The sequence below is a fragment of the Eptatretus burgeri genome, chromosome 9 (assembly GCF_056783735.1).
Source record: "Eptatretus burgeri isolate ZD-2024b chromosome 9, Ebu_testis_v1, whole genome shotgun sequence".
Lineage (NCBI taxonomy): Eukaryota > Metazoa > Chordata > Myxini > Myxiniformes > Myxinidae > Eptatretus > Eptatretus burgeri.
In genome coordinates this window covers 24,969,452-24,997,001 of record NC_140969.1, presented here as the reverse complement: position 1 = coordinate 24,997,001, position 27,550 = coordinate 24,969,452, and the positions used below count along the sequence as shown (strand labels likewise).

Below are 27,550 nucleotides of genomic sequence, written 5' to 3'. Positions count from 1 at the left end.
GTGCCGCAGAGAGACATCCCCTTATACGCGAGACGCACAACATGTGATCCCGCGTCATGTCCCTCGATTCACGTTAATTCACCACATTCTCCCCACCTTTAAAATGTAACTAGGGGCCCATCTTACACACCATGATTGCTTTAGCACTATAGGAGTATACATTTCAAGCAACGTGGACTAATAGATCTACAGAAGCATACATGCCAAGCAGTGATTATTTTGAGTTGTAGGAGCATGGAAATGAGCATCGATATATGATATAATGGGCATATAGGAGCATGAGCAGCGAGAATGCCGATAATCCCCTTTACAGATTGAGTCGTCGAGGGGGCCTTATTCGTCGACCTCTCCGGGAGTAAACGGCAGTTTCACTTGAGGGAGACTCCCGATCCTCTTGGTGAGCCTCGACTTGTGCCGGGGATGACTCCTCGATCGCTCTCGGGTGGAACGCGGCAGCCCCGTCGCCTGGCGGAGTTCCTGGGGGGAAATGTCAGAAGGAGGAGTGCCAGAAGGTGGTGTACCGGCGGGAGGAGTACCTGAGGGAGCCAGATGGCGAACCGACACAGTGGTCTCCCTGCCATCCGGGAGCCTGACATGAGCATACTCTGGATTAGTGTCAATGAGTTCGACCCCCTCCACCAGCGGTTCATACTTGCTTTGTCGTACCGGGCGTTTCATGAACACTGTACCGGGGTGGGTCAGCCAGTTGGGCACCGTTTGACCGTCAACATAACGTCGTTGGTGAGTAAACATACGTTCGTGAGGAGTGGCATTTGTGGACGTGCAGAGCAAAGAGCGTATGGAATTCAGAGCGTCAGGAAGAGTAACCTCCCATCGCTCGGGGCCCAGTCCTCTCAATTTCAGCGCCAGAGTTACGGCTTTCCAAATTACTCCATTATACCGTTCCACCTGCCCGTTTCCCTGTGGGTTGTAACCCGTCGTTCGACTAGTTGCTATGCCGTGCTCTAATAGGAATTGTTTTAGCCCGGCCGACATGAAACACGGCCCTCTGTCTGAATGTATGTACGAAGGTCTCCCAAACATAGCGAAGAGGTCAGAGAGACATTTTACGACAGTGCCCGAGGTCATATCCGAGCACGGAAACGCGAAAGGGAACCTTGAATATTCATCAACAACGGTGAATATGTATCTGTTGTCTGTTTCGGTCGGTAGGGGCCCTTTGAAGTCGATGTTTAGTCTCTCGAAGGGGAAGTAGCCTTGATCAGTCTGCCAGAAGCCGCGCCATAGAATCTGGGTTTTAGTTCAGCACAAACAGGGCATGAAGCATTCATTTGTTTAATATCTTCAACAGAATAGGGAAGATTTTGTCTGCGTACGAAATGTGCCATCCTGGTTACCCCTGGGTGGCACAGAGACACATGGAGGTCTTGCAAAGCCTGACTGATTGTTGCCGAACTGTAGACCCGGGAGAAGGTATCTGCAGCAGGGTTTTCTTTCCCGGGCCGGTAAACAATGTCGTACCTGTAGCAAGCTAGGTCTATCCGCCATCTCATAATTTTTTCATTCTTAATTTTCCCGTTATTTTTCCCATCAAACATGAAAGCCACGGATCGTTGGTCCGTAACGAGCGTGAAGTGGTTTCCCAGTAAATAATGTCTCCATTTACGCAGCGCTTCGACGATGGCGTACGCCTCCTTCTCTATTGCCGAGTGTCTCTGCTCGCTTCTAGAGAGAGTTCTCGAGAAGAAAGCGACCGGCCGCCCAGACTGATTAAGTGTAGCAGCTATGGCGTGATTTGAAGCGTCGGTCTCCACCACGAAGGGCACCGAGCTGTCGATCGATAAAACCACGGACTTACTGATATCATCCTTGAGATCGTGGAAAGCTTTTACGACAGCGGCATCTGGTGGAAAGTTTTTGCAATGCACTAGGGGATGTATTTTCTCGGAGTATTGCGAAATCCATCTTGCATAGTAAGCGAACATCCCGATCACCCGGCGCATTGTTTGCAAGTCCTGAGGTGGTGGAAGCTCACGGAGCGGGCGCAATCGCTCAGGATCAGGCTTAATTGTGCCGTCGGCTATTGTGTAGCCGAGAAGGTCAATTGACCTTGCCGAGAATACGCATTTCTCGTAGTTGAGAGTCAGATTATATTTTCCAGCAATGCTCAAGAATCTGTCCAGATTCCTATCATGTTCCCTCTGATCCCTACCGCACACTGTGACATTATCCACGTAAACAAAAGTGTCTTCGAGGTTTTCATCTGAGATGATGTCGTCCATAACCCGTTGGAAGCAAGCTACTCCATTCGTGACACCGAATGGTATCCTTCTGAACTGGTAGAGGCGCCGCCCTGCCTGGAATGCAGTGTACGGTTTGTCTTCCTCTCGGATGGGAATTTGATGATAGGCGCTTCGCAAGTCGATGGTACTGAATACCTTATAATTGGCCACGCGTTCGACCATCTCATCTATGCGCGGCAGGGGGTAGGCGTCGAGTTGGGTGAAGCGATTGACCATTTGGGAATAATCGACAACCATCCGTTTCTTATGGTTCTGACTGCTGGTTACTAACACCTGTGCGCGCCATGGCGAATCGCTCGGTTCTATAATTCCCTCCTCCAGTAATCGCTTGGTTTCCGAAGTGATGAAATTCATGTCAGCAGTGGTATATCGCCGCGATTTGATCGCTATCGGTTTGCAGACCGGCGACAAGTTAGCGAACAGCTGGGGGGACGTCACCTCCGCGGTGGTCAACGCATTTAAAATTAGACGAGGCTTGCTTCCTCCAAAGGGTATTTCGACGCTCGTGTGCTGCTTGAGGACATTATGACCCAGAATTACGTCTGCGCACAAATCACGAAGCACCAGCACCTTTACATCCCGATGCGTGTACCCTTTTACGTCCAATTCAACATTGCAGTACCCTCGTACGCGGGATTGTAGTGAGGTGGCGGCCATGCATACCGTATTGTCAGTCGGGTGGATTACCCATTTCCTGCCCTTCACTAGCGAGCTGTTGACGAAACTTTCAGAGCTACCGGTATCAATCAGTGCCTCAGCCATATGCCCGTTAATTCGTACGTTGATGATAGCCTTGGATAGATTCCCGGGAGGCTGCAGTCAATTTATTTTGCGAGTAGAGAGCCGCAGAAGTGGGTTTATTCCTCCTTAGAGTAGATTTACATACCCTGGCATAATGCCCTTTCTTGTCGCAATTCATGCATGTGGCATCTCTGGCGGGACATTTTTGATGAGGATGCCTTTTGTACCCACAAAAGAAGCATTTACCGACCGGAGCAGTTGCTGAGGAGTTTGACGAGGTCTGGGTATCCGGCTCCTCGGGTGTTTCTCCATCCCTCATGTCTGGCTGTGTCTGTGCCAGTGGGGTTCCTTGGGTTCCCATCGTAGCAGCGTTCATGAGCAGCATCGGTGTCCCAAATGACTCAGATTGCTGCTGAGCCGTATCCATCGCTCGAGCCTGATCGACTACCTTGTCAAGAGTGGGTTGCGCTTTCTCTAGTAAGCGTTGCCGTATGTGGGCTGATCTGAGTCCTTGGATGAATGCCTCCCGGGTCGCTTCCTTTCGGTGTTCCTCGGCGCTTACCGCCCGGAAGCTGCAGTCTTTTCCCAGCTGATTCAGGGCTTGCAGGAACTGATCGATTGTCTCCCCGGCTGCTTGCTTGCGTGTGTTGAGAAGATGTCGTATGTATACCTCGTTCTTGGGCTTCACGTAGAGCGCCTGCAGCACGTCGATCGCTGCTTCGTAAGTGTCGCACCCCGAGAAGAGCCTGTACACGCCGGGCGAGACATGATTCACGAGAGCGGCAAATTTGTCAGCTCCCTCCGCGATGATGGTCAGATAGTGTGAGAAGGAGCAGAACCAATGTGACCATTTCATTTCTGCGTCAGTCGCGTTCGGGTCTGCGTCGAACCTCTCTGGTTTGTAGATCTTGTCCATCTTTGGTTGAGAGAGCCGAGAAAATCAAATGGAATAAATTGAAATGAGAGCGAGAGATGAACCTTCAGAGTTTAGGCTTTATTCCATTTGATTGGAGCCGCTTCTGTGGGCACACCAGGAAATACAGGTTCAGCTAGGAGTACATAAGCAGAAACGTATACATGTGCAGTTAACCATTGCAGACTAAATCCGCGTAAGCACGGAGTTCGATATAATCTCCATTCTCACCAGTCAATGAGCACCTTCAGTTAACGAGCATCAAGTGGACAGCCGATGTCAATAGCAATGCCCCGGGGACAATCACTCGTGCCGCAGAGAGACATCCCCTTATACGCGAGACGCACAACATGTGATCCCGCGTCATGTCCCTCGATTCACGTTAATTCACCACAGTGGCCATTTTGTTACTTAAAAGTGTCCTCAACCATTCAATGGACACGCATGGTCCGATTTTGTTCAAACTTGGCAAATGTCATGTGTCACAAATGTTCTTGTATGACACATGACCACTCAAGTCAGTTGCGTATGCACACAAATCTTGTAAGTATGGGCTCGCCTAGCCCTTTAACTATGCACAACAAAATTACTAAAATCACAGGGACGATGACATTTTATATCTTTTTTTTCCCCCTTGTTTTCCTTGAATTTGCATTAAAGAGCCATGTAAGAAACTTCACGAAGCACGAAAACCACGAAAGATCCGCACGGAGAAGGTGGAACCCCGTGATCTGTGGAGGGAAGAGGTGGATTTGGCTTTGTGGAGACATTATAAAGCTTAATCCTGGTTTAAAGCTTCTGTGGGCATATTGTACAAGTAACTTTCACAAAAGAGGCTGATTCGCCATCATGCCTGTGCCACATCAATATATTTATTTATTTATTTATAATCAAGATACTAATAAAAGGTTGTGTGTATGTGTCTCCGTAACTCCAAAACCATAAAATCTAGCAGCCTGAAACTTTGCATGTATACGAAGAAAACTCCAATGAAGTGAAAGAGTGAAAATTGGATGTTTGGATTAATTAAAACACCCCTTTTGGAGATAATTAACGGCCTTATTTAATTATATCCTTCATCAAGCGATCCTTGGCCACCTCTCTGGGTCTTAAGTGGTTTCCTGGGTAACCTTGCTGGGGTCTGAAGCTGCCATGTTTTTTGGTCTGCTCAACCATACCTTGACTTGGAACAGGCCATAACGATTTCTTCACGATAAAGTTGTTTTTTGCACTTTTCTCATATTATTGAATGCCTGTTCGTCATAGCGACGAATTGGTGGGTACAGCGCAATGCTTATAAACACCCAGAGACATCAACGTTCGTTACTTTATTTCATTTCCGCACATGTGATCACCATGATTATCTCTTAAACTAAGGAGAATTACAAAATTTAAGCCCTAGAATCGAACTTACAAGCAGTTCCGACTCATGGAAAAGTGTTCATTTATCCCATTCGGACATATTCGACATTTCAGGTGTCTCCGAGAGGTGTGTGTTTAATGTGTTTCTAATTCCGTGCCAAATCAGCCGTTTAACAACCGTTTTGTTGGAGTGCTTGCTTGAGTGCTTAAGACACTTGGCGAGCGCTCTCCAAGCTGCTTGGTTGTTCGTTTTGGTAAAAGTACCCGTGCTCTCAATGGAACATCGATTAGACAAACGGACATTTCCACCTGTGTTGGTCCGTACGGTTGGTGCCTCGGGAGATGTCTCATCCTCTGAAAATGGGTAATTTTTGTTTTACAGGACATCGATTTGTTTTTTCTTTTTTGTGTGATCTTTTACTATAATCCACCCCTCACTTCGACATCGATACATATATAAAAACAATAAGGTCCATCTGACCAGGTGTTTACCATAGTCTGGGCGTCTGGCTGTGAAGGCATAGAGCATAAATTGACATTTTGTGTTCTGCGCTTTGATATATTTTTCAATTGAATTTTACGAATTTCCCACTTTAATTCCTCTTTCAAAGAACTCTGTTTGAAGATAAATCTTTGTGTTTGTCGTTTTTCGGTATTTTATGTGTGTGCCTTTGCACATGTGTGTATGTATATAAACTGTATTACCATAACGCAAAATGTGTGTGTGTGTGTGTGTGTGTGTGTGTGTGTGTGTGTGTGTGTGTGTGTGTGTGTGTGTGTGTGTGTGTGTGTGTGTGTGTGTGTGTGTGTGTGTGTGTGTGTGTGTCGTTGATTGGTATCTACATTTGTGGGTTTCAGAATGTGGAATGGAGTCCTCCCAGGGAGGGCTCAAAGTATCCACCTTCATTTCGGTAAGGGGTCACGATTCACAGAACAAGCTGTAAAGTTTATGTCAAAGGGCTCTTTTCAGTGTCGTTAATGAGCCCAGGATGGCTTCCAACTGTAGTTTGTTTGTAGTAATATTCCCAGGGATGGTTTTTGCTCGCCTGTTCGAAGAACAGAGAGCTATAGCGATACCCCCGGCGTGAGCGTCAGCGTGAGCATGAAAATGTTAAAGTTTTTGGTGCAAGTTATTTCCTTTCTAATGTTTTTATCTACCAAACTATTTTTTACTGATTACAATATATAAATACATATATTGCTTTAAAATTATTGGGATCAGACTTCACTGCAATGCTTTATAAAAAATATGATTAGACTAGTCTTTGAAAAACGAAAAACGATAAATGTATAAACAGGTGAGCATTGGGTGGCTTTGACACCACTCTGGTTCATATCTCTGTGAGGTTCTTCTTCATCATTAACATGAGATTCTTCGTTTTCACTGGGGCAACTTTGGCATTCTTCAGCTTCCAGGATCGTTTCACTTCATGCTTGAGGTCTTGGTATTTGGTCATTTTCTTGATTTCTTCGTCCCAAATCCGAAATCACCGGTATTAACACCTCAATTAGCAATGCATTCTTCTCTGCTATGTACCGAGGTATGATATCTGGTCGCAACGCTTGGTTTTCGATGTTCACGCCCGTTGGGATCATAAGGTCGTACATGAGCGGTACTTCAATGTTTTCAGTGATTATTTTTGGTTCATTTTCCCACAAATTTTCTGGAACTGGAATATCAAAGTTTTTGCAGATGTGCCAGCGGATTACTTTACAAAGTCTGTTGTGTCGTTGTGTGTGCAGCTGTTCTGACACGTTTTTTTTCTTGTTTTTTTTTTCTTGTTTCTTTTTCGTGTTCAGACATAAAACATCACATATCATTCTCTTTGCTAACCCCACTTCCACCCCACAACTGTCTTGTTTTTTTTCCTCCTCCCCCTCACCCTTCTCTCTTACTCTCTGTCCCCTCCTCGCTGCACCCTCCAAATAGAATGCTGATCTCTCCTCCCATACCTGTGTTTATTTCCCTGCCTGTGTTGGGTAGTCAATCTAGTCTACCCTTATTATCAGTATTTCCGTCGATATGTTTGTCTGTCTGTTGGGTCGTCGATCTAGTCGAGAAAAAAAAAATCTCAAAAAAAAATTTTTTGACATTTTTTTTTCTTTCCTCCCTTATTATCAGTATTTCCGTCGATATTGGGTAGTCGATCCAGTCGAAAAAAAAATGTTTTTTTTTAATTTTGAAATTTGTTCTACCCTTATTATCACTTTTTCCATCGATATGTTTGTCTGTCCCTCTGTTCGATCCAGTGCTCCATTAATACAATGGCGATTTCGATGAAACTTGGTTGGTAGGTTCATACCATGACCGAGTTGTGTGCAAGTGAGAACCGTTGCTATGGACACCACCGTTGCCTAGCAACAGGACTTTGAATGTTTTTGAAAAATCATAAAAAAATTATTTTTTCAAAAATCGGGCCACGAGCGACTGTGGGCAGTACATTCAGCCATATTGTCAAAAATTTCCAGCCGGATCCTATGAAAACTGTCGGAGAAGATAGACTTTGAATGAACCCTGGTCGAAAACAATAAAAAAAACGAAGTTCGTTATATCTCAGAGATTATGAGTCAGATATACATGAAACTGGTATGGTAGGTTCATGGTATGTCCTAGTTATGTGTGAGAAAGAACCGTTGCTATGGACCCCTCTGTTGCCTAGCAACGGCCGAAAAACCTCTAAATGTGGGGGTATTTTAATGAAAAAACAATCTGCAGCATTAACCCTTGAAGCTAGAATCATGAATTTTCTTGTGCTTAATCCTCAGGTCATTCCCCATCGAACGGGCCCATCGCGTCAGGTTCTATTGGGTAGTCGACTACCCATGTCCGCCTACCGGCTTGTGTTTGTCTGTCTGTCCCTCTGTTCGGTCCAGTGCTCCGTTAATACAATGGCGATTTCGATGAGACTTGGTTGGTAGGTTCATACCATGACCTAGTTGTGTGCAAATGAGAACCGTTGCTATGGACACCACCGTTGCCTAGCAACGGGACTTTGAATTTTTTTGAAAGATCATAAAAAAAATATTTTTTCGAAAATCAAAAATCGGGCCACGAGCGACTGTGGGCAGTACATTCAGCCATATTGTCAAAAATTTTCAGCAGCATCCTATGAAAACTGTCGGAGAAGATAGACTTTGAATGAACCCTGGTCAAAAACAATAAAAAAACGAAGTTTGTTATATCTCAGAGATTATGAGTCAGATATACATGAAACTGGTATGGTAGGTTCATGGTATGTCCTAGTTATGTGTGAGAAAGAACCGTTGCTATGGACGCTTTTGTTGGCTAGTAACGGCTGAAAATTGTCACGTTGTCCAATGTGTTTCACCAGTAACTATTTCTGTCTGGTGAGAATCCTGACAGAGGTCTTCTGATTTCTCAGAACCAGGATTTGGATATTTCAGATAAGTATTTACATTTTGTCTTGATAAAGTTCTTCATTGAAGTTAATTTTACAAAACTATTAGCAGAGTGCGTTGGGCACTCTCGAATCCATGTGGATAAAAAAATGTCGGTCTCATCTACTGATACAAAACGAAAGCTGCAGTCTTTTTTCATTCTCACGTAGAAGTTTATCGAGGACACTTTGTTGTGTTGCAAAGTCAGCCTACACCGAGATTTTTCAGTTCGACCGTTTTTAATGGCGTCTCCTGCTGAACCTCACTCGACAGTCCGCTCACGTCACTTCTGGTTCTGCCTCATCGGTTCCGGTTCCTCATGCATTCATTAATATTCATGTAACTCCCAATACCACACACTTGCAGTTCGAGTGTTGTGGTATTGGGAGTTGCATGAATCTTGCAGGTTGCAGGTCTTGCTTAAAGCTCTCAGGTCAATATGTTGCCTTAAAGAGCAGGTTTTGGGTCGCTGATGACTTCGCGATTCGACGGTTGTTAGCACATTAATAAATAATCGTTGGGCAATTATTTTCTTACATTTGAAACTCAAAATATACTAAAATTAACTTGGAAGTCAAAACTTTTGTCAGTGATCGAAAAACAGTCCGGAAGTTACCGAAGGTGCTATGACGTCACGTTCTCCGAAAACTTCGTGAACATTCAGACAGAGCGTGTGAACAATGGCGAGATGCGAATCAGAGAGTGATTTCAGCGGCGATGAAATTAAGTGTTTTCATTCGGATATTGCCGAGGACGAGTCGGGGGATGATGGGAATTTATACTATGGAGTTTCTGGCCCTGAGCCATATAAATTTGAGCCACTTGCAAGTGCAAGAAAATGGCCTATTTCGTGTACAAGTGGCAGGACTGACTGCCAGCTCGGGGAGGACGGAAACCTCCCGTGGAGCAGAAGGGCGAAAGCTCGCTTGATCTTGATTTTCAGTACGAATACAGACCGTGAAAGCGTGGCCTCGCGATCCTTTTGACTTTTTGGGTTTGAAGCAAGAGGTGTCAGAAAAGTTACCACAGGGATAACTGGCTTGTGGCGGCCAAGCGTCAATAGCGACGTCGCTTTTTGATCCTTCGATGTCGGCTCTTCCTATCATTGCGAAGCAGAATTCGCCAAGCGTTGGATTGTTCACCCACTAACAGGGAACGTGAGCTCGCAAGAATAAGGTAAGTTTGGTGCAATTTGAGCTTTTATTCGTCGAGTTATGAATGTTTCAAGTTGACGGCGCCTGGCGCGTATGGCCGCGGGCGCCTTGGCTAGATCTAGGCCGCGGCGCTTTTACCACAAAGATGGTTTAAAAATCATTTTTCATCCCGATAAAGGTTATCATCACATATCTGACTTGTTAAGCTGTCAGATTATGTAAAGATTGTTCGTGGATGGCTGAATATTACGGTTTTATGACTTTGACAAAATTTTAAATAATGCTGTGAATTCCTGTGGTGAATTTAGATTTTTGCTTCGATCGACGTTGCGGGTTCGTTTTAAAGTCAATTAAAATTCTGTTTTCGGTTTTTGCAGTCGCTTAGGATGATTAACACTCGGTAGTTGTGAAGTTTGTAAAATTCCGATATTTTATGAGGTTTATGTTCAATGGCGCGCAGGGCCTTGGGCGCCTTGACTAGATGTTAGGCCGCAGCGCTTTTTCCACAAAGATATTGTTTAAAAGTTTAAAAGGCAAGGAAAATCCGCGTGTTTTGTTTGTACGAATCTTATCCACTACCAGCAAATGTTTAATTCCTTCGGGAATCAGTGGGAGCGATTACCCATTTTCCAGCCATTTTCGCAAAACATGACGACACACGAACGAGGCATGATGTACAAATATCCAAATAACTTTTTTCTACAATAATTAAAAATAAAGAAGGATAATATAGACAGTTGCAAGCTCAAAAAAAAGCGAAACAACGGCCCGCTCAACTGGACACTTCTTCAATGAAAGAGTGAGCTTCCGCTTTCTTTTGGAGAACGTGACGTCACCATCCATATATGGGCACGTGGCTGTTTTTTTCAACAGCCTCGAGAAATAACAACTTCGGAGTTAAATTTCATGAATTTTCCCAATAGTTAGGCAACCACAATAGTTTGCATCGAACTATTTAATGCACATATAATCATATTGATAAATTTTCAGAACATGTTTGGTGACCCACAACCTGCTCTTTAAGATAAAAGAAAGGAGAGACTTTGGTGATGGTTTGCATTGTGCTCACAACGAGCCATTCTTTTATGAGGCAGCCTACCTGTTCAGGGCCGGATTTAGGCATGGGCAAGCTGGGCAGTTACCCAGGGGCCTCCACAACCAGGGGGCCTCCACATGTTTCATGAAAAAAATATTGTAAGGAAAAATATATTTGTGAGTGCCTGAATGGTAGTTGGTAGTTAGTGGAACAGATATAAGATATTCATCTTATCTCATTCTCTATTTTATATAGAAGTCAGTTAACTCCTATGGGAGTATGGGACTTTGCATGCCTCTTTACTATTATTATTCTCGAATATTATCCTATTATCCTTGTACAAGGATGATCTGGATCAAACACTTGGTGTTGAACTTGTGCAGTTTGCAGCCTTCCTCTCTCATTTCCTGGAATATGAAGATGATAAGATAGGGAGAGAACATTTCCTTTACAAACTGTTGATGGACAAGAAAGTTGCGGATACATTTCCAAATGTCGAGATAATGCTACGGATGTACTTGGTGCTCATGGTCACAAACTGTTCTGGAGAACGTTCATTCAGTAAATTGAAGTTCATCAAGAACAGACTACGTACTACAATGTGTCATGATAGGCTCAGTCACCTGGCCTTGATGAGTATTGAATGTGACATTCTCAGAGAGATTGACTTCGACAAATTGATCCAAGACTTTGCAAGGGTCAAGTTTGGTAAAGTGCCTGGTGGTCTCATCAGTGGTCTGTAAATATAGGTATAGGTACTGTACTAGATTGTAGATTCGAAGATTGATCATGATTGACCTGCTTGCTTATTCACTACACTATTCAGATTATTTATACTTGAAACATGGGAACTTCCAACTTTGTAGATTCTTATAGTTTGATCATGATGTTTAAAGATGTGCCTGCTTGCTTATTAAAATTATTTATGCTTGAAACAAAGGAACTTCACAGATTCTTGTAATCTTATAGATTGATCATGTGCTAGCTTATTCAGATTCTTTATACTTGAAACATAGGAACTAGATTCTTACAGGTATATAGATTGATCATGATGTTTATAGATGTACATTTTTATTCAGATTCTTTGTTCTTGAAAAATATACTTTATGGATGACTGTAAATATGTCTTGTCATCTTTTTAGTATTCTAAAGAAGGGTGGGCCTCCAATACTGAAGGCTGCCCAGGGGCCACCATATGTCTAAATCCGGCCCTGTACCTGTTTAATGTGGAAGGTAATACTGTTGATGACAACAATATTGACCAGAATGGCTCGTGGAGGCCAGCGTATGAGTCTGCAGATGGAAATCCATCCACAAAGGACATCCACTCTTGACATCCACAAAGGAAAAAGGTGATCGCATTTGGAAGTGCTCGAGCAAGTGCAAACCGCTTACCAAGTCATGAGTTCCCACAATATTCGAGTTCAAGTCTCACTTTGAAAAACCCATGCGTGAGGTATGAAAAATTTTACACACTTGTGATGAGAACTGCCTAATAATCATGACACTAAAGTTGTCCTCAAGTCAGACAAGAACTTTCAAATGGTGCATCATAAGTCTGTTGAACTTAAGGGGCACAGCTTGGTTTGTTATACTGGGTGGGAGTGCAAAAGTAGGCTTTGAATCCTGAGATCAGCATCAACCCATTTTCCCATCTTGTGTTCTCTCATGCGTGCTGTCTATGCTGCAATTAGAAGCCACAAATGCACTGCCAGCCTTGATGATGCACTCAACAGTGGAGACTTCAATCATGTAATGAAAGCATGTGAGGGAGACAGTTACAATGCTATATTAAGCAACGAAATAGTCAACACACGAGTTCTCCACTAACGAAGTTGTTGCACTAAATAGCCCAGAATTACAATTTCAGCTTCAGCGTACTCATGTGAAGCTAATATCGCAGTATGAAAGGGTAACACAAGGCTTTCCCCAGAATCCCTGCTGTAGCTGCCAGCGATTGCATCAGTGAAAGAGTGTTTCTCAGGTCCAGCTTTCAGATTTCTGTCCTGAAGTATGGCAATAATTAAATAAATTTGTAACAAAAATGACAAAGAAACTGAAGGTAAAATGTTCTTTCTGTGCAACTTTTGCAAATTAGCCACAGAGAGAAACAAAATGCCACAGCACTGTGTGCTCAATGGTTTGAACCTCGTTCCAATACCCACCGAGCTGACTAATGTCAACATGAAGCCTGTTCATGTCAACATGAAGCCAATAAATGTCACTGCGACATCAGGCCTTTGAGAATGTTCATTAGTCGTGTCGGGGGCACTGGGAAGTCATTTCTGATCAAGGTTGTAAAGGCTCTGGTTGATATGTGGCCATCTGATGACTTGAAGTGTGCCATTGCTGCACCCACTCGCTTGGCTGCTTTCAGTGTTGGTGGTGAGATTATTCATTGGCCGTTTAAGTTACCAGTAGAGCACGAAGGCAAGGAGGCAGGCTACCGGTCACTATCTAAAGCAGCCCAGAAAGTCTTGAAGAGCACACTTCGTAACTTGAAAATTCTGATCATTGATGAAGTTTCAATGGTTTCCTGCCTCAACTTGGCATATATTCACCTAAGGCTGGAAGAATTGTTTGGGGGAGTCAAGTGGTTTGGAAATGTCATTGTCCTCTTTGTTGGTGATTTTCTCCAATTGCTGCCATCCAATGGCAATCCCATGTTTGAGATGATAGACAAGAAGGTGATGTGCCACAAACTGGAATGTGCAACATCTGTTACCATTTGGAAAGACTCTGTTGTTTATGATGAGCTCACCATCAATGAACGACAGAAGAAGGATGTCAAATTCTCGTCTATGCTGGATGTGTGAGATGTGGTTGTCTGACTGAAGAAGGTATTGCTGCCCTTCAAGAACGGGTTGTTGATGGCACAGTCTTGGAAACATTTCATGATCTCCAGAATTCAAGGGTGATGCGTTGTTCAATAAATAGCCTGCGTTTAACATAAAGGACCTGGATGTAAAGCCTTCTGCGAACCCCGAGTGCGGAACCTTGTGGCCTTGGGAAAGAGAGAGGAGGAGTTTAAGAAGGGGCGTTGTCGGGAGAGTGAGGGTAGGAGTTTCGGGCTCTCAGTGTTCTTTTTCAGGGGCCTTAGATTACCTTAGATTTGGTTATTTCCTCATAAATAAGAATTATTTATCTATTGTGGATCCTTGCCCCCCCCTCGCCTCCCCAAACCTGTTGTCATACCCCACCATCAAGTTTTACTCTTCCCATGCTATTTGTGGAGTGCAATAAACCCCGTAAAATCAAATTAAGGATCTCGTGTGGTTCTGGCGATTACTGTACATGTGAATCCACCATTATTTGAATGGAGTCCAAGGCAGTAAACGCCAGTTTTATTCATCCGCCCAGTAGTTCATGTTAACAGACTGCTGGACAAGACTATATATATATATATATATATACATATATATATATATATACATATATATATACATACATATATATATATATATATACATATATACATATATACATATATACATATATATATATATATATACACATATATATATATACATATACACATATATATATATATACATATACACATATATATATATATATATATATATATATATATATATATATATATATATGTCTATATCGATACTAATAAATGTCATTATGTGTCCGTCCATCTCCTCCATAACTCCAAAACCATGAAATCTAGCAGCCCCAAACTTTGCATGCAAATTAAGGGAATTCCATGGTAGTGCAGGAATGAAAATTTTGTTTGGGTTAATGTAAACACCCTTTGTAAAGATAATTAACAGCCTTATTTAATTATCCTTTATCAACGCATTATCCTTGGTCACCTCTGTCCCTCGCTGGGGTCTTAATTTGCCATTTTTTGACCTGCTTAACAAAGCTTTGACTTCGAACAGGCCACAACAGTTTCTTAACGATAAAGTTTTTTTTTCTTCACCTTCCTCACTTGTATCATCGGATGCCTGTTCATCATACCTACGAATCGTTGGCTACATCACACTGCTTATAAACGCCTGGAGACGCCAGCGTTCATGGCTTTATTTCATTTCCGAACATGCCGTAATCTCTAGAATCTCTTAATCTGAGCCAAATTTCTAAATTTAAACTTCTTAATTGACCGCAGCAGTAGTTGTGACTTCTTTAAAAAAAAAGTGTTCATTTCTCCAATTCGGACATTGCTTGATATTCCAGGCATCTCTGAGTGCATGGTGTTTATAACCCTGTCCACCAAGTTTCGTCCGAATCTGTTCACAACTTCTTGAGATATCATGCTCACAAACAGACAGATAAACAGAGGTGAAAACGTAACCTCCATCCACCTTCGGTGGTGGAGGTAATAACAACACAAATGATGATAGCATAATACTCAAGTAATTACAAAGCAATATTAATACTAATAATATCTCCTCTCCCTAAGGGGTTTTTCCTCCTTTGACAAATGCCGTGTTAATGTGTATAAATAACTTATCATGGCATATTGTAGGACACCTGTACCAAAAGTTAAAAAAGAAAATAAACCACAAACACGTATGATTACTTTTTTAAACAGTCGCTTCTGCTGTTTAACACTAAACTGAAGGAAAGTTGGAGGAATCCCCGACATCCTTGAGGCATTGTATGCTTATCACGTCCACCACAGACTGATGGACTTGAGCCTAGATCTACTGTAATCTATATACCCCGAGCCTGTAATCTATATCCAACCTGTCCACCAAGATTCATCTGAATCCGTCCACAACTTTTTGAGATATCATGCCATATATCGCTTTTGGCTCCATCTCTCAATGGTGAAAAATCGCTTTGAAAATTAGAAATTATCAGATCCAGATCCGGATACAGATCTTCACCAAAATCGAATCAATTCTTCCTCGTCACACACCCAACCTGTTCATTAAGTTTTGTCCGAATGCATCCACAACTTTTTGAGATATCATGCTCACAGACAGACAAACAGAGGTGAAAACATTACCACCATCCATCTTCGATGGTTGAGGTAATAAGCGTACTATTTATGTCGATGAATAAATAAATACAAGATAATTTGGTTATGCCATTATGAAGATTAATGATGACATCGTCATAGAAGGGTTGCGGGTGTCGAAGGTAAAGTGTCGCAGAACTGTCATTTTCACCCCACTCTCACTGTTCACTCAAAAACCGATTTCACATCCTTGCTTTCAGGTATTCCAACAGAGGGCAAGAATGGCCATCAAATTTTTACTTTATTTCCCAGATCAAAGGGACCTGCCAAAACCAACAATCGGTCATTTTCACAATATATTTCCCATATATATCTACAGGGCATACAGATACCTCTAAACAATTCCCTGGGTCTTCAAGTTTCATTGATGAGGTCAAAGTGCAAGATATTTCCCGATTTTAACAATCGACCACACAATGTCAACTCGATGGCCGATGCTTTGGGTTTATCAATAAAATAAGATGATAAAAAAACCTCAAATGAAAAAGCAAGTGCCTTCCTGAACCATTAGAGATCATTGTCCAAGTGTAGTATGTACATGAACAGTTGTTATCACAACTACACTTGTATGAAGTGCGACTGAGGTCCATACACGAACCAGATTTCAATCTCGAGTTTATTGAGATATCTCAGAAGCAAATACAATGGTCGTGACTTTGGCAGCAGAGGCCTTCCTCATTGTTTTAGGTACAGGTGTTCAGATTCAGCAAGCTCATGCAAAATGCTCTCTTCGCAAACTAACAATAATAGAAATAAATTAAGTGAATAAACATTCATCAGCAATAGCAAACAGTGATTTCATTCTCTAACCCGACAATTCATTTTACGTGTTTCTTTTATTATTTCATATTTTAATCCAAAAACTATACATCCAAGCCTCAAATTATTCAAAGCATCGTTTCTTAAAGTCTGTTGGTGGGAAGATGAGACATCTACGCATTATATTAACGAACAGCGGAAATTCGAATCCATTTATCTACTACATAAGTCGTATGCCCCCTCCCCTCCTCTTGCCCTCCATCCTCGGTCCACTTCTCTGCCAAATTTCCTCATCATTTCCCTGCACCCCTTTCTCTACCACCCTTCCTCCTCATCTCGGTTTTCTCAATCAATATTTCTCTGCTTCAAGCACCTGATCCCCATCACCCCACCTTCATGTGTACACAATAGATAGCTGGCTGCTTATTTGCTTGTCCTCAGCACTGACTCGTTAGTCCAAGAGCTGCGGCACTTTTAATCAGGTGTCTGAGACCGAAAGGTTTGAGGATGTTTTCTGGATCGGAATTTTGTGCTGATTACGAAAACCGGTTTCTTAATTGGAATAGCTGCTGATTTATTTATTTTTGGTGAAAAACGCCATTTTATGCTTTTTTTCACCGAAAAAAAAATGTCAAAAAATTGCTTTTTGTTTGGTTATAGAAACATCACCACTACACATACGTGTGCGGTATTAAAATAAAACCCATATATTTGTGGACACAGGAAAACATGAAAAAGACATTAGGTATAGGACATTATGGTTATCAGGCAATTTTGTCGATAATTTGAGAAAAAGACTGCTCTGATTTGCATACTGTGCTGATGCGCTGAACTCAGGAAAATTTAAGACAGCCCTCTTAATACAGACAGAGATCACCATACCTCGAGCAGATGCAAGGGCACACATTGATTGTGGGACTGGATGACAAGGCATAATGTTATTCGGTAAAGGAAGGTGGTATTGCGATATAAGAGGTACCCAGCCTAGCCTGCAACCACGAAGAGGCTGACACTCGGCTCATATGGCATGAAAAGAACGTATGAAATTTGCCAAGATGGAAGCATCATCCGATCTTCCGCCAAATGTGTGAGCACAAACAATTTCAGATGGTATATAAATGTATCTAAAATTGCTGAAAATATGGGATCACAGTTGTGTGGTGCCGTTCCAGGATCACACGCCTTCATAAGATGTGACTACACCACAAGTTTTGCCAATTGTCGTTTGTATAGAAAGACCACAAATTCAGGAAAGCCTTTGCCAAACTGGGACAGTCTCCAACCATATTTCCAAGTTTGTTTGCAGATCTACGTATAGTCCTTTTTGTATGTACCTTGAATGGGAAACCAAAGCAGACGTCTGTGAATACAGCCAGACACATCCTCTTCCAACAGCATTTTGCACCAAAGCGACAATCTAGCACGCTGCCTCAATGCATGTCTGTTCTCTCCAAGAAAGTGAAGCAAACATACCTGGTTGCTTCTATGTGGAAGAGAGCAACAACATCCGATCCCCATGCCTGGGAGCCAGAGGAGAAAGGATGGATACTAGAGAATGTTCAATGCACCATAATATGGTTTGAAGGCAGACAGGTTCCAGAAGATGTTTGTCATCAACTTCACAAGGACACAGACGAAGAGATGAGTGACGACGAAGATGATGAGATGGCTGAATACTCTTCTTCCTCTGATGAGGCAGACAGTGATATTGAGTGAGAAGTGACATTCTCCCGTGTAATTGACAAGGACGTCGATGATAATATGTGTGATGTTGAGGATAATGAGACGGCTGAATACTCCTCTGATGATACGGCCACTGATCTGGACTGAGAAGTGGCATTTTAAAAATGCAATTTAATCATGAAAACAGAATCATGCCACAGACTCGGACTTCTTTTTGGAATAATCACTGAAGTGAGTTTCAAAGTACAATTAACTTATATGTGACTGGTTTTCATAAGGAGTTACTTTTGAAAGACTTAAAGAGAATGGTACAGTTTTTGATAAAAAGGGGGTAGAGGAAACATAGTGTCAATTTTATCCACAATAATTATGTTCCCATGACAACTATCGATTTAGAATGAACAAATGAGTACCACCACCGACTTGCTACTTGCATCCTGATACTATAATTCACAGACCAGTGTTTTTGTTTGTTTGTCACGGTACTCCAACAGTTCTAGGCAGATTACATCTAGATTTGCTATATTGGATCAGCATGACCCCATTTGGTGTATGGGGGTGTTTTTCTCTTTGCTGGTGGTCATGGGGAGGGGGTGAGGGGTTTGACGCAAATCCTCCATGAAAATGTGTATCGTGTTGTGCCACTCCAGGTGGGAGAGGATATTACAACTCTCCACCATTTACAGTATCTCCACGTTTTCTAGTGCAGTAAAGTGTGTTGAATTAATCAGCAAGAGGTATTTTGAATTACAAGTTTGAGTGAGGATACTAACACAACCTACCTGCCTGCTCCCGTAGGGGGCAGATGCTTCGAGTAAAACACGATTTTTGATGATAATATTACACCTGTTACATGATTCATGTCAAGCGCTGTACAAATCATAGCAGCCACTTTCTCAATTTTCAGACCATATCACCTCCATTAACCATATTGTCCTATTCCATTCGTCTTCATTTAATATTTGCTCATGACCACCAAGAGGTGGGCTTTATTTTAATATCTCACACGCATATGTAGCGGTAATCCTAGATAACTTTGAATTAAAAACGATTTTTTTTTCGACATTTTGGGGTTAAAAAGCACAAAATGGCGTTTTTCACCAAAAAGTCAGCAGCTGTGGCAATTAAGAAATCGGTTTTCGTAATCAACATGAAATTCCGATTCAGAAAACATCCTCAAACCATTTGGCCTTAGACACATGATTAAAAGTGCCGTAGCTTTTGGACTAAGTCTTTCTGGCCATGTTAGCATTCTGACGAGACCAGATGGTAAGGTTCTGCTTGATAAAAGTGTAAAAATTTAACTTGCAATGAGGGCAAGTATGACTCATCCAAAACAAGTGAAGTCAAAAGTTGATCTTCACAGACGTTAATTGGCATGGTCTGTTAAATTATCATCCGATGTGAAACTTCATAGATCATCAACACTGAACAACTTAATTTCATCCTTTTAATCTTCATATTCTTGTCTGCATTCACTCAGACTTTTTCCCACCAGGCAACTTTGCTTGTAATCTGCAAGGAAGATGCATTGTGAGGTTAAAAAACGTTCGTGTTAGTTTGGATATTCATAGGGATGTAGTAACATGTTTGGATGTTCTTTCTACAGTGTCTAACGCTCATGGAACTGCTTGTACAGATATTAAATGTATAACTCGGAGACATTGGTATATGGTGACGTGAATGACAAGTACGTGAAGAAAAATTGCCAATTACTGAACTGCTTTGGGACATTTCCTTTCACAGATATATTTGGCCAATGATATGAAGAGACAACACACTGGCACGATTTCATGAGCTAAGAATAACTAACTACTTGCCAGAGGGGATGTCCCAATGAATCCAAGTTTCCCCAAATGGGATTTGAAACTGGGTTCCCAAAATATATGAGCTGTGGTCTCAGCTGAGAATGCTAAACATGCCAAATGAACAAGGTGCATCTACATTCAGTGAGGACAACAAACAACTACATACATAGAAAAATATAAGCACAAAAAGTCATTTTGCCCAACATGCTTTTGCACCACCCTCTTTGTCCATTTGCATATCAAAGATAGCTCAACCGTTGAGAACAGACAGAGAACTGCCTTTTGGACTGCTGAGCAGCCTCACATCTGTAACTATCAGAGGAGTTTAACACCGAAAACAAATTCATGGAAGCATCAGCATAAACACAGGAACCCAACTCGTATTCAAGCCAACTGATCTTGTTTTACATATATATATATATATATATATATATATATATATATATATATATATATATGTATATATATGTGTATATATGTATATATATATATGTATATATATATATATATATATATATATATATATATATATATATATATATATATATATATATATACATATATATATATATATATATATATATATATGCATGTGTATATATATGTATATGTGTATATATATATATATATATATATATATATATATATATATATATATATATATTGTTGTGGTTACCAAATTCGCAAACCACCATTCAGGTCCCTTAGGTGAGGTATCTCGGTAAGTGCATGTGTAGTTAGGCCCAAACCCGTTGTCTAGTGGGAATACATGTCATTTATGCGAGCTGCGACTCTTCAGGATAGCCGTTTTTTTTTACTATCTTTATTTTGGACCAACCGCCATGATTACCATCACAACCACAACATCAACCACCAACCACAACACCGCTTCACCACAACCGCCACGACCTTCACGTCACACCTCGCAACCGTAGCATCGCCACCGTTCTTGCCCCGCTGTGGGTACCGGTGTTGGATTCGTGCAGAGCGCGCGTTGAACAGCGTGTACAAAATCACGGATTTTGTGCTTCAAAAACGGATCAAAAACGACACACGCCCACTTTTTGCCGTCCAATCGGTGAGCGAGGGGCGATTTGGCCCCGCCTCCAGAACGATCGATATATGCAAATTTGTGGATCAAAAAGCCTTCACGCCCACTTTTTCTCGGGCCAATGGGGAGCGAGGTGAAAGGTCAAAGGGAGGGGGTCAAAGGCAAAGCTACGGGGGGATAAAAGGACGGTGTTCGTCAGTGAAGAGAGGAGAACGAGGAGTCGGAACGGAGAGAACGAGAAGGAGTCGGAACGGAGGGGACGAGTGTGGAAGTCTGGAGCCCGAAGCCTGCAGTGGCTGGAGAAGCTGAAGAGAGTCGGACGAGGGGGTGCTCGCGTCGGTGCCGGGAGCTGCACGCCCGAGGGAGGCCGGCAGCGCGACCTGGCCGAGGTGGAGACGCACACCAGGGATAATAAAGATCCTCTATACCCCGAGCATCAGCAACCCCCTCCTGTTTCCCCCCCGCGCTGAGATAGTGCGACCAAGGGGGCCCCGTTCCCACCCCCTACCAGACACCGTCCACGAGGCCCGCGGGTTGCGGGGCCATCGCCGCTCCGCGTCTCATCACCAGACGGGTAGGCCCGACCCGGTCTCGGCCTCAGGCCCGCCTCATTCTTGAGGTATTTCTTTTCCTTGGTTTTGGGTATGTGTTGTCAGCGCCGTCTGTGAGGTAGAATTGTATAAGTGTTGCCGTGTGCTCGGTAGTCGGTATTAGCTCTGCACACTGTGTTTTCGCTTTTATATTTGCTTTCTGTGTAAATGGAATTGTGTTTTCTTTTTTTTGTGTGCATTTGGTGGAATTGAATTTGTGTGCTTCCCGTGTGCCGCGAATAAATGTGCTTTATTGTTGAACTGTTCTCCCGCTTCGCTTCGTCTTTTCCCCCATTGAATCCCCATCTTGCTTCACGTAAAGGGTTGGTAGTGGGCTGAGTACGCCCGATAATTAATCGAACCGTCGAGGTCGACGATAACACCGCTCGGTTATTCTGATAGTACGGAACGGGTCGCTTAAGTGGCCCGTGTCCGAAGTCGACCTGCGGCGAGGTGCGATCGCCCGGTCTACCCTCCGCGTGGGTACTTAGGTAGGTCGAATTTGGCGAGCAACCCTATCCCACGCGGGGGCTGATTGGCTCGATCGCGGTGAGACCGAAAGGTCCACCCGTGACTGGTTCCCGGCGTTAGTCCGAGAGGGTCACGACTGGATTGTCCGTCCGGTGGGCGACGTGCCGCGATTCGAGTTACGTGGCCGTCGCACGCCGGCGGGCGCGAAATCCGCAACACTGGTGTCAGGTCGTGCGATACAAATTCATCGCCCTCCTCGCGGCACTGGTATCGGAGAACAGGAAAACGGGCTCTCCTGTCTCCGGCTAAATTCACGGGAATCGGTCCAGGGGTGAGAGAAGCGACCCCCGATTCCATCCAAATTACGAGCGATTCAAATTAACCCTTCACGAGAAGCAAGATGGCGTCTCAAGGCGAGCGGGTGCCGGGTGGATTAGGTATGTGTAATAGTAATGTAGAATCCATGGTCCAGGATGGAATCCCCGTGCAGGAAATGTTGATTGTGCAGGAACACGGACTCGCCCAACTGAACCCAGGGCCCGAGGTGGGTGCGGCAGCGGCTGCGGTGTATGACACCTCCCCCCCCCCTCTCCACCAAGACCCTTCCCCAACCCCTGCCGAAACGGCTCACTTGAGTGCATCCGACATGGCCCAGCTATTCACCATGCTGGCACAAATGAATGCGGCAATGACAAATGAAATAAAAAACGAAATGAAAGACATGAACAAACAAATAAACGAAAAGATGGATACATTCACAAACGAAATAAAACGCATGAAAACTAAAATGGAAACGAACATGAAGGAAGAAACGAGAAAGCTACGGGGTGAGACGCAGAACATGGGCCGATGCCTGCAGGCGGGCATGAAGGCCGTGAGCAGGGAACTTAAAATGGCGACTCCACGTGTCGGAACAAACGAGCTGGAAGGGGGTGCAGCGGCTGACAGGCCCGCGGTGGAGGCGGGTAAGGAAAAAGTAATTCGGGAGACAAGAGACGAGGTGAAAGTAATTGCGAGGGAGAGAAAAGAACAATTAATACGGAGAGCAAGGATGAGGTACGCGGAGATCGTGAAAGAGCAAGGAGTGAAAAACAGGGAAGGACGGGAGCGACTTAAAGAGAAAGCAAGGTTGACCTACATAAAGATAAGGGAAAGACGCCAGAAAGAAGCAGAGACCAATAAACACGATGAAGACGGGGTAAGTGACGCGCACACACACACGGAGGTAGTGGAGGATCATGGGGGTGAGCTGGCGGACTGGGTAGAGACCCAGTGCGAGCACCTGAATGGCCTCCTCCAGGAACGAGGGGAGGGAGTATGCCCCCTTGAGGCGAGTCACGACCAGGTGAGTTCGGTCGTGTTTTGCGAGGTTGAGGGGACGGGTGCTGTGGACGGGTGCACGGAGAGCTTGGGGGGTATAGAGGCCCCGGAGACCCTTGTGGGGACACGAATCCCCAGTGTAGTTGTCCCTGTGTGTGTGGTGCAAGGCGTGAGTGCGTCCCCGTGTGTGGAAGCGACCCCGTGTGTGAGTGGTGTGGTGGCGATGGTGCCGGAGTACGTGCTTCCCAGCACGCCGTGTGTGGATGAGGCACCGTGTGTGAGGCCGTGTGTGTGAGTGAAACGGCCAGTATGAGTGAGGCACCACGTGTGAGTGGTGTGGTGGCGAGTGTGCCGGAGTGTGTGCTTCCCAGCACACGGTGTGTGGATGAGGCACCGCGGTTAAGTGCCCCCGCGTGTATGAGTGAGGCACGAAGTGTGGATGAGGCACCGCGGTTGAGTTCCCCCGCGTGTGTGGATGAGGCACGGAGTGCGAGTGAGGTACCGCGGGTGAGTGCCCCCGCACGCGTGAGTGAACGGCCGTGTGCAAGGTCGCTGTGTGCAAGGGAGACCGTGTGTGTGAGAGAGCGGTATGTGAGGGAGATGTCGGTCGGCATGTGTGAGCACGCAGCCGCGTCTCCCGGTGTGAGTTTAATGGTGTGGACTGTGTGCGTCGTAACACGCAAGTGTGCGTGTGTGGAATGGAGACGGAGACGGCGACAGAGGAGAGAAAGCCGAGTAGCGGCTGTAGCTATTTCGAGGACCGTGCCGGGTTCACCCAGCAGTGAGCACGCGGTCCGTGCTGTGCAACGCACGAGGCCACCACGTGCTCGCTTGCGAGAGTGAAGTCCCGGTCCGGAAACGCACGCGGTGGATTTGCCGATCCCGCGGACGGACAAAGTTTAGGCAGGTAAATGGATTTGGACCGGACGGGTTCTCCGCGCGATCGTGTGTGTTAAGCTCCAACGGGCAAAGCACATGTGTTCGCGTGGGGAACCCCTCGAGACGTGGGGCTTGTGTTTTTTTTATGCGCACGGTGACGTCATGGCTGCACGTGTGGTTGGAATCCGGCAGGAGGGGTATCTCTGCCGGATGGTAGCGTCCAAGGAGGGACGAGGAACACGTGCAGCTGCATGACGTCACGGCCAGGTGCAAAGTGCGCGAGCTCTGAGTTGCCGCGCAGGTGCTGCGCATGAAAAAAAAAAAGACAGCAAGCCTCACTTTCGGGTGCAAAGGATTCCTGGGAAAGGGGTGGAAGACCCCCTTACCTGGGCACAGGATGGAAACTAGTTAGGGGGAAGGGTTAGCTTAGTGAGACCGACTCCATGGGGCAGGGGTAAGTCCTCATGGAGTCCGTGGAATGGATTAGTTAGAGGGATTGTAGCCAGATTTAGGTTGGGAAATGAAATGATTTATTTAGAAGACAGTGACAGACTTTGGATGTGTAGAGGGGACGTAGTTTAGCTACGTAGTGTTAAAAGGAACGTGCTATAGTTTAAGGGACGACGTGGGAGCACGAGTTAGTTAGGGGATGCAGATAGAAGGATGGCAGAGTTCAGCGGTGAGTGTGTTGAAGAGATGGTGAGTGAAGTGGAAGCATGTGCTTGGTGAGTGAGTGAGGCCAGCGGGTCTGTGTGTATGGAGCGAATGGGGAATGCATGGTGCGATGAGTGATTGGGGGGAGGAGTGACTCCCGCCCAAGGGACCCCGGGGTCAGTGTAGAGTGAGTTAGCTGGGTTAGTCAAATTGAAAAATGGAGGTCGTTTTGTTGTTGGTGGGAATGTAGGCTCGAGACCCATTTGGAGGGGTGCAGGAGCCCTGTTGACGGGCTTGGGAGCGTGGCTGCGAAAGGTGAGTATCGCTGAGTGGGTACCCCGGGCACCAGGCTAGTCGGCCGCGGTAGGCCATGGGCCCATGGGGGCCGGGATAGAGTAGTGGGCACGGGTGCGCCTGCTTGGTGCGGGGGCCCGGGGCGCCATTAGCCGCGTGGGCAGTGTTGTGGGCACGGGTGACCCTCGGAAAGGGGCCCGGGAGGCCGGCCTGCCACGTGTGCGTTTCAGGGGAGGTGCCATGGGGGCACTCCCGGTGTTAGGGAGCTGGTAGGCTCGGAGGCAGTGTAGTGCCCGGGGGTGCCATAGCGGGAGATTCGGCAGAGGGTCGTGCCTGCCAAAGGGAGCCACGTGTCCCAGCCAGGAGACCGTGTGAGGGCACGGAGAGAAAATTGGGGGGCGAGGCCCGAAATTGTGAGGACACCAACACAGGCGACGGGAATCTGGGTTGTTAGAACCAATAGTTTAAGCAAGAGGCGCTTGTTGAAAGCCCCGGGGTAGTTTAACAGTTAAATGGTTAGGGTAGATTAGGAGATGTACCCCTCCGCACCATCCATCCCCTCGCTGTCGTTGTGGGCCGCTGGACCCACTTTGGTTAAAGATCGCCGAACTCTGGGGAGGCCATTCTGAGGCTTCGTTGGGCCTCGACACAGGACGTTAGCTCTCCCTTGTTCCCCTCTGGGAAGGGAACGTAGGGGTTGGGAGTAGGCTAGGTGACAGGATAGGTTAGCCGAACAAGGACGATAAAGGGGGTTAGGGGACGATTTATAGAGGGGAAGTAAAAATAAAAACAACAAAAAAATAAGTTGGGGCTAAATTGGGGTTTGACAAATTAAGGGAGTGGGTATGTACAGTGACAGGCAAAGGCGATAGGTGGGAGGGAGACAGGTAGGTAGGTCCGAGCCCGCCTTCCGAGTGGCCAGCACCACCGCACTCCCTCCACCAACCTCCACTGAACGGCAAAGGCTGGCCAACTTCATCTGCTGGCTGTGGTGCTGCAAGGCCTGTGCCGGCTGGATCGTCTGCAGCTGTGTGCTGCAAGGCCTGTGCCGGCCAGTTCATCTGCTGGCCGTGTTTTGCGTCAAGGCCTGTGCCGGCCAGTTCATCTGCCGGCTGTGTTTGCCTGCAGCAGCCTTCTTCTGCGGGCTGTGTTTGCCTGCTGCCTTTGCCATGCCATGCCCACTGCCCACGTTCACCAGCCCCGTTCAATTTTTGCTTTGCCCCCCCTGTTCATTTCCATGTGCGCCAGGATCCGTAAAAGCAACAGTTTGCAAGCTGCAAGAACTGCCCTGTTGGCAGCTACAACACGGGCCTGCAGTGGCAGCCCGTGCACCGTGTTTTGCGTCCATCCATTCATCCATTCATTCGTTGTGCTCATTGCGTGTGCCACTTGAGCTGGCACGGAGACTGCGTTGTGCAGCCCATGCACCGTTGTGGTTCACTGCATTCAGTTCAAACCGTTCATGCATCCATTCGTTGTGCTCATTGCGTGTGCCACTTGAGCTGGCACGGAGACTGCGTTGTGCGGCCCATGCACCGTTGTGGTTCACTGCGTTCAGTTCAAAAGGGAAGGCCTTGGACTGCGTGTGAGCAGCCAGCCACGTTCCCTGTCACCTGCATTGTTTTGAGCCAGAGACTGCATGCGGGCAGCCTGGCTCCCTGCTAACTGCTTTCTTTTTGCAGAGTTCATTGATCCTGGGCCATGGTTTAGTGTAAAATTTGTAAGTTAAGGTTAAGATGTACTGTAAATATGAGTGCGCCCCCGGCATGTATGTCTTAGCGCCGGCAATTTTATTTAAGTCGTCCGTGTGAGTGAGTTTGTTTAGATAGTTACGCAGCCCTTAGGTTATTTATTTTGGGGACACGAATACCATGAATGTCGCACTCAGGGATCCGTAGGTAAAATGTACTAGGGGAAAACTACACATGATGGCACACGAAAATTTGACGACTCGGGACGAGTCTGTAAAAAGGGAAGGGGGTAGTGTTGTGGTTACCAAATTCGCAAACCACCATTCAGGTCCCTTAGGTGAGGTATCTCGGTAAGTGCATGTGTAGTTAGGCCCAAACCCGTTGTCTAGTGGGAATACATGTCATTTATGCGAGCTGCGACTCTTCAGGATAGCCGTTTTTCTTTTACTATCTTTATTTTGGACCAACCGCCATGATTACCATCACAACCACAACATCAA

General features: G+C 45.2%; 1 protein-coding gene across 5 annotated transcripts in view; it reads right to left on the bottom strand.

The window, feature by feature from the left end:
* Positions 1 to 16,448: 16,448 nt before the first annotated feature.
* LOC147019736 (reticulon-1-like) overlaps positions 16,449 to 27,550 on the bottom strand; it is a 127,427-nt gene continuing 116,325 nt past the window's right edge. For all 5 annotated transcript variants that reach the window (XM_085894397.1, XM_085894398.1, XM_085894395.1 and 2 more), the window contains one exon: positions 16,449 to 19,807. In XM_085894397.1, coding sequence (XP_085750523.1) covers positions 19,768 to 19,807 — 40 coding nt within the window. In that variant the 3' untranslated portion in view covers positions 16,449 to 19,767. The remainder of the gene's footprint in view (positions 19,808 to 27,550) is intronic.